General features: G+C 39.7%; 1 protein-coding gene and 1 non-coding gene across 2 annotated transcripts; one reads left to right on the forward strand and one right to left on the reverse strand.

Moving 5' to 3' along the window:
• Positions 1 to 1,505: 1,505 nt before the first annotated feature.
• Positions 1,506 to 9,019, reverse strand: LOC114659296 (pancreatic progenitor cell differentiation and proliferation factor-like). Its single transcript, XM_028811704.2, has 5 exons — positions 8,835 to 9,019; positions 7,394 to 7,489; positions 3,905 to 3,982; positions 2,037 to 2,133; positions 1,506 to 1,822 (listed from the first exon to the last, which is right to left on the reverse strand). The coding sequence occupies exons 2-5, from the start codon at positions 7,446 to 7,448 to the stop codon at positions 1,720 to 1,722; spliced, it is 333 nt and encodes a 110-aa protein (XP_028667537.1). The 5' UTR covers positions 7,449 to 7,489; positions 8,835 to 9,019; the 3' UTR covers positions 1,506 to 1,719.
• A 1,267-nt stretch (positions 9,020 to 10,286) lies between these two features.
• trnae-cuc (transfer RNA glutamic acid (anticodon CUC)) lies at positions 10,287 to 10,358 on the forward strand. Its single transcript has one exon. It is a non-coding gene; the product is annotated as a tRNA-Glu (tRNA).

Below are 10,358 nucleotides of genomic sequence, written 5' to 3' on the forward strand. Positions count from 1 at the left end.
CAGCTGCAGTGTCCGATTTATTCAACATTACTTTTATAATAATTGTTCAATATATTAATTTGATTTTTGATTTATTGTTGATGGTTCTTTAATGTACATAATAACATTGTCTTGCGGTTTACTCCTCAAATATTCATTCCATATCGGAGTATACGAGAAAGTCTATGGGTGACCACTCCCGATTTTTATAATTTACTTACCCTACGTGGCCTTTAGTTATGGGCAAGGAAACTTGTTTTTGTGGAGAATGGGCATAAAAACATTTCTGATGGAATGACAACCAATGGTAACCAATGATGGACAACAGCAAACAATAAAAACAAAGACATTCATGAAAAAAAAAAAATCTCAAGTTACTTAAATTGCACAACACAAGTCAAAGTCATCCATTCATATGCTCACAATCTTAAACACTATTTTTTGCTAAAATATTGTTACTTATGCAAAATGTAGTCTACAAATGGAAAGCCCCTTTACAAGGGGTCTCACTTTGAATTGTAGATCCATCTCTTCCCCCTCCTACATTGGTCAACAGTCCTGGCTAACCTGTGAAGGGCCGTCTGCTGGCTACTACAGCAGTTCCTACAAATCCACCTTTGAGCACCAAGTGACAGAGTTTTGATTTTAATGCTTTCTGGGAACTCAAGCTTTTCTTCACCCCCCCCCCCCCCCCAAACTAGGGGCCTACCTCTGTGAGTTGATTTTATTGGGGCGACTTTACTGACCGGTGTGATTGAGTTGCTGAGGATGTCACACTATACAATTGTACCAACTCTCTAGGAATATGTAAATAAACTCTACAACTGAAAAGGAAAAAAAAAAAAAAAAAAAAGCTAAAATAAGCCATGGAGCGTGACAGGGCCTTTGACATGCCTTGTGGGCCTTTGACACACCTTGTGACAGCGATCTGTATAATCTGACATCCTTTGGTGAAAAGATCAGCAACTGCAGTCATTAGGTTTGACATCCTCTCCAGTTAGAATTAGTGTAAGGTAAATCAGTACATAAGACTAATGTCACTGAAGATCACATTTATTCATTGGTTTGGCATGTGCCTCATTGATGTCCGTTTTGGTGCAGTGGTAGTCTCAGAAGTTAAACACAAGGTATTTCAATTGTATATTGTCCTGGCTATGGGCCACCATGACCTTTGTTTGACCCCCCCCCACGAGCATGTTCACAGACTGCTAAAAAAACCTGAATAAAACACAACCTAAGGATGAATGTCAGATGCGTTTCGAGCCAACTGTAAATGAAAAATCCACACAAATTCTCACATAAAGGCTGAATACGCACATTGGCACATTTGCCTAATGTAAAAGGCCTGCACTTTACTAAATAGGTGTGCCAAAATAATGCTAATGCTGTGCAAAACATATGGATATGTGCATCTAGCAGCTGCATTCATCATGTCAGGAGTCGAGATAGAGTGTATTAACTGCATAGTTTTAGCTCATGAGACAAATGTCCACAAAAGCCACAGATTAAAACAGTCACACAAAAGATCAGCTGCTTGTGTTGTATTTATTAATTAATTTGTTGTTTAAGAGTAAAAATGCCTCACAAAATGTTACAGAATAAAGACACTAAAGCAGCCTTACAAAAAATATAAAAAAAAAATAATAAACCAAAAAAAAAAAACAAAAAAAAACAAAACAAAACAAATAGAGGCCTCCGTCCCTAGCGTTCCGAGGTCCAGCGATGGTTGCTCGATAAACTTCAAGCCTGTGGTTTGCTGGGCTTACTGGCCTCACTGTTCCCAATTACTTCCTGAGCCAAGCTGCACATCACCTTGCCATTAGATACACTCAAAGTCCCAGGGCTGCAAGAAATAACCAAAGTTAGATGGAACACAGGACCATGCCAACCAAAGAGTCACTCTGCTAGGAAAGGATTAGGGCAACACAACAAAGCTTCATTCACTCAATCACGTATTCAGTGCTATTCAAGTATGCCTGTGACCAGCAACTACTTCAGGTTACTAAAAATGTTAAAAACACGGCTATAAAATATTGACAAACAAAAGCACAACCTACTTTTGGGGATCTTCCGATACAGTGGTCATAGCTGGTTGTACATGTTTGCCAAAAAAGAAACTGGACCACCAATGGCCTGGATCAGATTTTGGCAGACCTGTAAATCAAGAATATTAATTTAAAACACCTATAAAACTACACTTGGCACAATAACAGGCTCAAGAAATTTCTAAATCAAGATGCATTATTACTTTTTCAAAAATATATGATCTTAACAGAGCAATGCCAGTGAACCAGACTTAACATGTTTAACTTGCACAAAATGTTTATAAAGGAAAACAATACCCCCTTTGTCTCCTGTAATAATCAAACCTGTCAACACCACCACTGCACACATTCTTGAAACGTCACAAAGCTAAATAAACTAGAAAAATGAAGGCCCTTGTAAGCTAGCTTATGCTTCTGTTCTACAGACCCCACTCTGGTGTTAGGCACACTGACTAATGTCGGAGCTTCTAAAATGTCCACAAGCTTAATTTCTACTGTTCAGGACTACAAGTTTATTTTGTTATGGAATTAGGTAAAAAAAAAAAAAAGATGATGTTTACAAAGCAACACTTACAGAAGTTATTCAAACAAATTTGATATGGCACATTTCTGTAATGAAAAAAAAATACAAGGAGTTTTGTACAAGTAAAAAGCACAGGAAGGCAACAAAAGTTTCTCGGGTGGACAACGCCAGCTAGTCAAATAGAAATGGCAACACCATATTCTTGCAAAGCATTAGGGAAATGTGGTATACCGATACTGGAAAAGTACCAAAAAAAAGAAAAAAAAAAATTCGTAAAATGGCACAGAACCATAATTTCAGTATTTTTGGTACCAAAAGTAAATTGTGGTTTTCAAAAACCTTAAAAATCCACCAAAACATCTTCCCATAATGACCCCCAAGACTATTTGACATCCTCAAGACTCAAAAGGTGGAAATCCTCATTGATACACTGCAGTCTACAGCAGGGGTAATACCGAACCCCACCCCTCCTGGTCTTCAACATGATGGCAATTCCACAGAGGAAAGATCTCCCACCACCCCCAATCTCCCACCACTCTTCGTTCTGAAATGATGCCTGAAAAGAAACTGCACCTTGTATGAAAACACAGTGAGACAAGGCTGCAAGGTGCAGAAATGTGCGGAACACAAGAGAGATTGCTGTTAAACAGTAGTGGGGGGAGGAAGTTTGCCACACATTAATTGTTTCAGCTCTGGTTCTGAGATCCAAAAGCTGGCATCAATGTCAAAGACAAAATTTTAGTACATATCCAACACTACGTAACATCACGCAAAGTTCAACAATCTGTCATTCAAATTAGACCAAATGCACCCTTGTGTATTTAAAATTACACTGTTTCTAGTCAAACACTGCTGTTCTATTGCTCTTAAAAATAGCGGCCATCAATTCATACGAAGTGCACATCCACTAAAGCCCAACAAACTACATCAATTACAAAAACAGTAAAAGTAAAAACAAAATGGTATTAAATAAAATAAAAAAGTTACATCATTAACTGTTTAAGCATCGAGGGAAAGTAGTTTTAAAAAAAATGAAATTCTTATACAAACCCGAGTATTCAGAAACTAAACTATCTCCTAATTCTTCTATAAAGATAATGGATAATCTGAAGATGTTTTCTCCTAATGATTCTACTTAACACCCTCATTTAAAACAAGCATGTATTGTAACTTCCATCCTTTTCACTTGACTAAACATTACTCCCCCCCCCCCCCCCACAAAGTTTATTGAAAACGTTTCGAAACCTGTCACTTAACAGATCTACCCCAGTCATAGAAATAAACTATGATTATGAATCTGCTGCTACTTTTGACCTTTAGTAAATAAGGCAATGGATAAAAATACAAAATGCCTTACCAGGATGGTGTGGAATGACTTCTCCAGAGTATTCAGAACTTCCACAAGAGCTGTTACTGGAAGTGGAACCCAGGCGCCCTGCAATAAATTTAAATAGCAACAGCTATGAGAAGACAGCTGTGACCCACATGCAACATGACACCAGACAACACATTACTTAATCTTACTTAAAGAAAAAAATGGATTTTTGCCATTTTTGAAATGTGGACTCATTAAAACGTAACAGAACTTGGGTTATTATTTAAAGCCACTACTGTATTTGGATTTTTAAGGATGACATTTCTTTGAAACAAGGTAAAGTAACCAACTTTTCAGGCTTAAAATTAAAAAAAGACAAACCAATTTAGAAGACAAGGAAGCTATTGTGTACATCTGTAGCAACCTGAACCAGCGGTACATTCTCAAGAATGTGATATGTCAGTTAGTATAGGACAGCTCAAAATAATAAAAAAGGAGAACTTGTACTTGACCAACATATACCACATACGGAGTTGCTCTTGATTAGCATGTCCCGTTTTTATATTATACACATGCAGAAAGAAAAAATACTAACTGCGCAAATGCCGGGTATGTGTCTTTAAGCTGGGCTTATAAGTATTGCAATATATAAACCAGAAGATGCATAATGCAGTGCAAGCTCTTGAATCATCATTATCACAAACTTCAACAGCAAGAGTAGGTAAGTAAGTAAACTTTGATCTCAGTCAGATTTACAATACAAACAAACTGAGAAGGGCAGTGGTGAGTGTTCAGGCCGTTTTAACACGATGGTGCTGTTTAAGAAAGAAGCACACTTCAGAAGTAGTTGGATGGCTTCTAAACTTGTTGATAGCATTGTTTTGGCCAATTCTTAGGTCAGGAAGTAGTTTGCCAATGGGGAAAAATCAATGACATTGACACAATAAAAATAATTTGTCACATTTGAATTTACAGTAAGGAATGTACATGTTGTCAGTGGGCAACTTCCTTGGTGTACATGTCTTATACATTTCTTCTGTTTGATGCTTTTTTCATTCATATTATATATGGAGGGTGGCTAAGTCAGTGTGGTCAGGTGGGTATTGGGTGTACAGATTATTTATTATGAACATGTTCTTCTTAAGTTTGCATATGCTGGATTTATGCCATGAACAATTTGCGCATGGTCCTCTTTAATGCTAAAAACAAGAAATCGACAGCAGAAACATGAAACGCAGTTTACAGCATTCCATGCAGTTCTTGCTCAGCGGTATACATAGGACAAACTTCAAAAAGAATCGCAACACGTATACAGGAACATCGCAACGCCGTCAGAAGAAAGGACTCACTATCATTGATCTATACTATACGCATACTAAATCAACAGGACATACATTTAACTGGGACAATGTACAAGTCAAATTTAAGGCCAGTACTAAAAGTTCCAGAGAGCTGGCCGAATCTTGGCTATCAAATGAGAACGTCATCAACAGACACTTGGACATAAATCCAGCATATGCAAACTTAACAACATGTTCATAATAAATAAAATGTACACCCAATATCCTCTTGACCACACTGATTTAGCCACCTCCCCAACCCCAACCTCCACGTAATTGTTTGCCATATATTGCCTTTGATTCTTGTAAGTCTAAGTATTATCCTCTGATGAAGACCCCTGGCAGGGGTTGAAAGCTCAGGAATAAAAACTACTTTATGATACGGGATTCATTTTTCTCCCTTTGTGGATCTCCAGCTGCAAATATATATTTGCAGAGCAACTAAACCATTGTGGCACGGTGGTGCAGTGGGTAGCGCTTCTGCCTCGCAGTTGGGAGACCTGGGTTCGCTTCCCGGGTCCTCCCTGCATGGAGTTTGCCTGTTCTCCCCGTGTCTGCGTGGGTTTCCTCCGGGCGCTCTGGTTTCCTCCCACAGTCCAAAGACATGCAGGTTAGGTGGATTGGCGATTCTAAATTGGCCCTAGTGTGTGCTTGGTGTTTGTGTGTGCCCTGCGGTGGGTTGGCACCCTGCCTGGGATTGGTTCGTGCCCTGTGTTGGCTGGGATTGGCTCCAGCTGACCCCTGTGACCCTGTGTTTGAATTCAGCGGGTTGGAAAATGGATGGATGGATGGAACTAAACCATTACATAAATCTGTTTGTGACCTTGTCACCCCTCAATCATTCAGGGTTCTTTATAACTGGGGGGGGGGGGGGGGGGCAAAAAAACAAAACACACACAGTCTGGTCTACTGAATCATGTTTGTTAAAGATTCATGCAGGGAACAACCATGTATTCATCCGGTGGAGTGTCAACAATCCAGATCACCCATAGAAAATATAAATATCAAACAATATCAGAACACCACACCCAAATGTGTCTTTACAGCTGCATTCTACTCATTCATGAATGAGACTTTTACCTGGAAAATTCTTTAGGCCACAAGGAGAAGACTGACCTGGAATAGCTACTTATGCTTTAATTTTCAAAATGTTTTCCATGTAACCACTTTAAAATTCCCTCTTTTAAATTAAAGATCTCTACTGAGGAGTCAACTATTTGTTTTCCAGTTACCTGAAACATTTCTTTACAAATAAACTCCTCCAGAACAGAAATGTTAACCTTAATTGCAGTAATTGAGTCTTGCAATTTACTTCAATTCTGCGTGGAAGCATTCTAAAGTGAACCCACAAGAATGTCTGGCAAATGTGGAGGTTTTGAAAAAAACTCAAATTTTTTACTTTGGAATGAACAGACAATGCACCACCAATGAAAACTGGACCACTGGAACAGGAATACTGCCTGATCTGAAGCTACTGTATGTACAACTGCAGTTGAAAATATGTGCAGACTACAAAAACTGGCAAGCCAAATTATCCCAGTATGAGTATATGTGGGTGTGTGCACCCTGTGATGGCGTAGGCAGTAGTGCCAAGACAGACATCGTGACCCTGCCGGAAATAAGTAGGTTACAAAAATAGATGGATGAAAACTGACTGAGAAAAGCCACGTCCACTAAATTCATAAAAGAAATGACAAGAGACGTTTTATCAGGGCTTGCCATGTTTTTAAGCCAGAGAGCCATCTTGCTTTAAATTTCATTTCCATCACTGAACAGTGAGATGCTTCACTTTAAAATGGCTGAAGTTTCCAGTTGATTGGTCAGAGCAGAATGCTAAGGTATGTCATCCTCTCACTTGTATAAAAATAGAAGTTGCATACTTTTGATTTTTAATTTCACATCAAAGTTTAATACATTTTGCAGTACATAAGCTTTGTTTTTTTACCTTTAAAGAAGAAAGATAATCTTTGAAGAAAATAATTTAGGATTTTTCACTAAAATGTACACTATTTCCACAATCCCATGCTGAAATGCATACCTTGTTTAAACCAGGAAGAGATGAAATGTACATTTAAAGGTGAATTTATAGAGTCAACGATTATGCCGCATGAAGCACTGAGTTGATGACTGAGAAATTTCAACTACTCTGGTCACAAATATGCACACAAACAGCATTTGTTGTAGGACTTACTTCTGTAATAATCATGGGTTGCAACAAGTGAGCCGCTTGATGGAATTGATGCCATCTTTCCAGTTTTAGAGCACTACTTGGAAAGTGATGTTATACCTTCAAAAAGGAAAAAAAAAATGACATCAGCAAACACTTGACTAAACCAAGATAAGCATAAAACTAAAGAAACTGATAATCCACCTAGCTGATGCAAAACAATTGCCTACTTTTAAATGCTTTGGAAGGGAGGCAAATACTTTTATCTACTTTAATAATCTAACACACACACAGATAAATGTTATAAACAAGGAGAAGGAGCGTATGGATAATAGGAGGTCCTGCTTTTAGTCCCTACTATCTCTACCACTTGGCAAAAGCAGATAAGGCCATGTAATCAGTTTGCAGTTTTTACATTAGGCAGCAAACATACTGCCTTCTGACCAAGAATAACCAAGGATAAAAGCAGACCAAGCATATGGATCTGGGCAACTAATCTGAACAATCCCAATTACAACCTGCTAACTCAACCCGTCCATGTGCCATGCTGAACGTATTAGGGTCATAATGACACCATGAATTCTGTTCCAGTTTTCAGGCGCTGTTATATACATACATACAGAGAGACTATTATCCAGTGGAAAGAAATGTGTCTGGAACGCATGAAAAGTGTCACTATATGATCCAGCACAAAGACACGCTCTATTAATACAATTACCTGATACACGCTCCATGAAAAGCACTACAGAACTAACACATGTAAGTCCCTCGTGAAATGCCCATCCGAGTTGAAAACTGTCAATTCCACTCAAAACAGTTGGCGATAGTAAAACCTGGAGGTGAGCTTTTCAATCAGAACACTCCAATGTTGCACGCGTCTTGACTGTAGTAAGAAATACCTTATGGCTTCGGCGGACACACGGATTAAGATCGTCTTCTTACAGGTTTCATTCAGCAAATACCCTATTCTTGTGATCCGTAAAGCTTGCGGTGTCATAAAATCGAGAAATCTAACGAGCTTCTGAACGCAGTTCGGCTCAATTTCTTTGTCTGCCATGAAGCACATGAGACGCACACCGTGCCTATACACCGTCGACAGTTCATCGAGGTCTAGTCCACTTTTAAACAACACAACATTTGTGTCCAGTTGTTAAAAATGCTCCATTTCAGCAAGTCCACTTTTAGACATTCAAGACGCCGCCTAGCGGATGCCAAGCATTCGAAACGACCGCTTCATTCCGGTTAAAACCGACCAGCTTGCCACTCTCAATGCCCGTTAATTACACATCAGTGCATCCATCTTTTGCAATCTCTTTGTCTGATGCAGGAACCCATCATCCACCGACGCCTGAACTACACTTTAATCCGTCCTCTGACTCCCCCATCACGGCCAGGAAGCAGATCACAAATATCTTTCATTTTTCCCCCACAAAATATCTCGAGATTTTGTCAGTTATTAACTCACCTTGTTATCTTAGTTTCTGAAGCTGTGCTTTCCTACAGACAGCACCCAGCAGCTACTAGACCACACTTGGCAAGGCTCAGGAAAGAAAACGCTAGGCGACGGGGCCCATTTGTAAAGGTAAATTTGGGTAAAACCCTCCACGTCCTAAAGACTCTCTTGATGCTCTCGTCCGCTTCGTCGCCGCCAGGGACGCCTTTATAAAGCGTGTGGGCGGGGCCTGCTCCGCTCGGCTTGAGGCTTGGCGTATTTTCGAGCTCAGCGAATTGTAAGGGCAGCCGAATGTGGGGCGACGTTAACGTTGCGCAGGGAAGGCGTGCCTTGCTAGGGGTTTATGGAAACCTAAGGAGAATTAAGAGGATTATATTTTTCTGGAGAGCGTTGGGACAGCAACGCATTGTGTATAAGCATATACACAAGACTGTATACGACACATATGCATTGGGTACTTGGGGAAAGAGCACTATCGCGAACCTAAAGAAACAGACGGTGGCTTTAATTTAATGTTCAGGGAGCGTTTTTATTTACAGCGTCACGGCTTGTCCTGTCGTATTTGTATGTCAGTGTAAGTAGAAACTTTATATCATATTGTTGAGAATGGATGAACATTCTGAAGCACATGAGTGAGATGTTTAACCAATGCTAACATTTTTAGACAATCCCCTCCATAATAAGCACTTGGTCCGTACTTGTAAAAATGTTTATTTTTATACTGTATTGAGGATTTGTTCTGTTCTGTGTATTGTATTGACCCCCTTCTTTTGACACACACTGCACGCCCAACCTACCTGGAAAGGGGCCTCCCTTTGAACTGCCTTTCCCAAGGTTTCTTCCATTTTTTCCCTACAAGGGTTGTTTTGGGAGTTTTTTGTAGTCTTCTTAGAGAGTCAAAGCTGGGGGGCTGTCAAGAGGCAGGGCCTGTTAAAGCCCATTGTGGTACTTCTTGTGTGATTTTGGGCTGTACAAAAATAAATTGTATTGTACATGCAGCGACCGCTTGACAAAGCAGTAAAGCGCAAAAAATAATGTAAGTAAATCACGTCCGAGAGGAGTGAATACTACACGCGTAGCCCATTAACATAGTCGGGAACAGTAACGAAAACACCAGTTTTAGTCGAGGCCCAGGGCTTTGATATGCATCGGGCAAAAAATAAACGACGTTTTCAGGGTTCAAAAACTGAGGTGAAAAGTGGAGAGAGTTCTGGATAGCTTGCTCAGCACGGCTATATTTGTATTGAGCAAGTTAAGGTGCACTAATGTGCTGACACGAGTGTCCTACAGAGGATCCTGTCTTTGGCATGGCATAAACCAGTTTGGAGTAAATGGTGATTAAAATCCAACGAACAGAAAAATGTTTTTATTCAGATCATATTAGACTTTAGAAAAAAAAGGTAGCAATTATGTAAATGTAAATTTTAAATACATCATGGCGATGTAGTCGGCAAGTCGTCATCTTCCCTGGTGGTCTAGTGGTTAGGATTCGGCGCTCTCACCGCCGCGGCCCGGGTTCGATTCCCGGTCAGGGAA

The sequence above is a fragment of the Erpetoichthys calabaricus genome, chromosome 10 (assembly GCF_900747795.2).
Source record: "Erpetoichthys calabaricus chromosome 10, fErpCal1.3, whole genome shotgun sequence".
NCBI classification, from domain to species: domain Eukaryota; kingdom Metazoa; phylum Chordata; class Cladistia; order Polypteriformes; family Polypteridae; genus Erpetoichthys; species Erpetoichthys calabaricus.

What these genes read in the sequence shown, in the direction of transcription:
- LOC114659296 (XM_028811704.2), bottom strand. Translation starts at nt 7,448, where the DNA reads ATGGCATCAATTCCATCAAGCGGCTCACTTGTTGCAACCCATGATTAT. An exon ending in AGTCATTCCACACCATCCTG is followed by an intron (nt 2,134 to 3,904) that starts GTAAGGCATTTT and finishes CTTGATTTACAG; the next exon opens with GTCTGCCAAAATCTGATCCA. An exon ending in GTATCGGAAGATCCCCAAAA is followed by an intron (nt 1,823 to 2,036) that starts GTAGGTTGTGCT and finishes TATTTCTTGCAG; the next exon opens with CCCTGGGACTTTGAGTGTAT.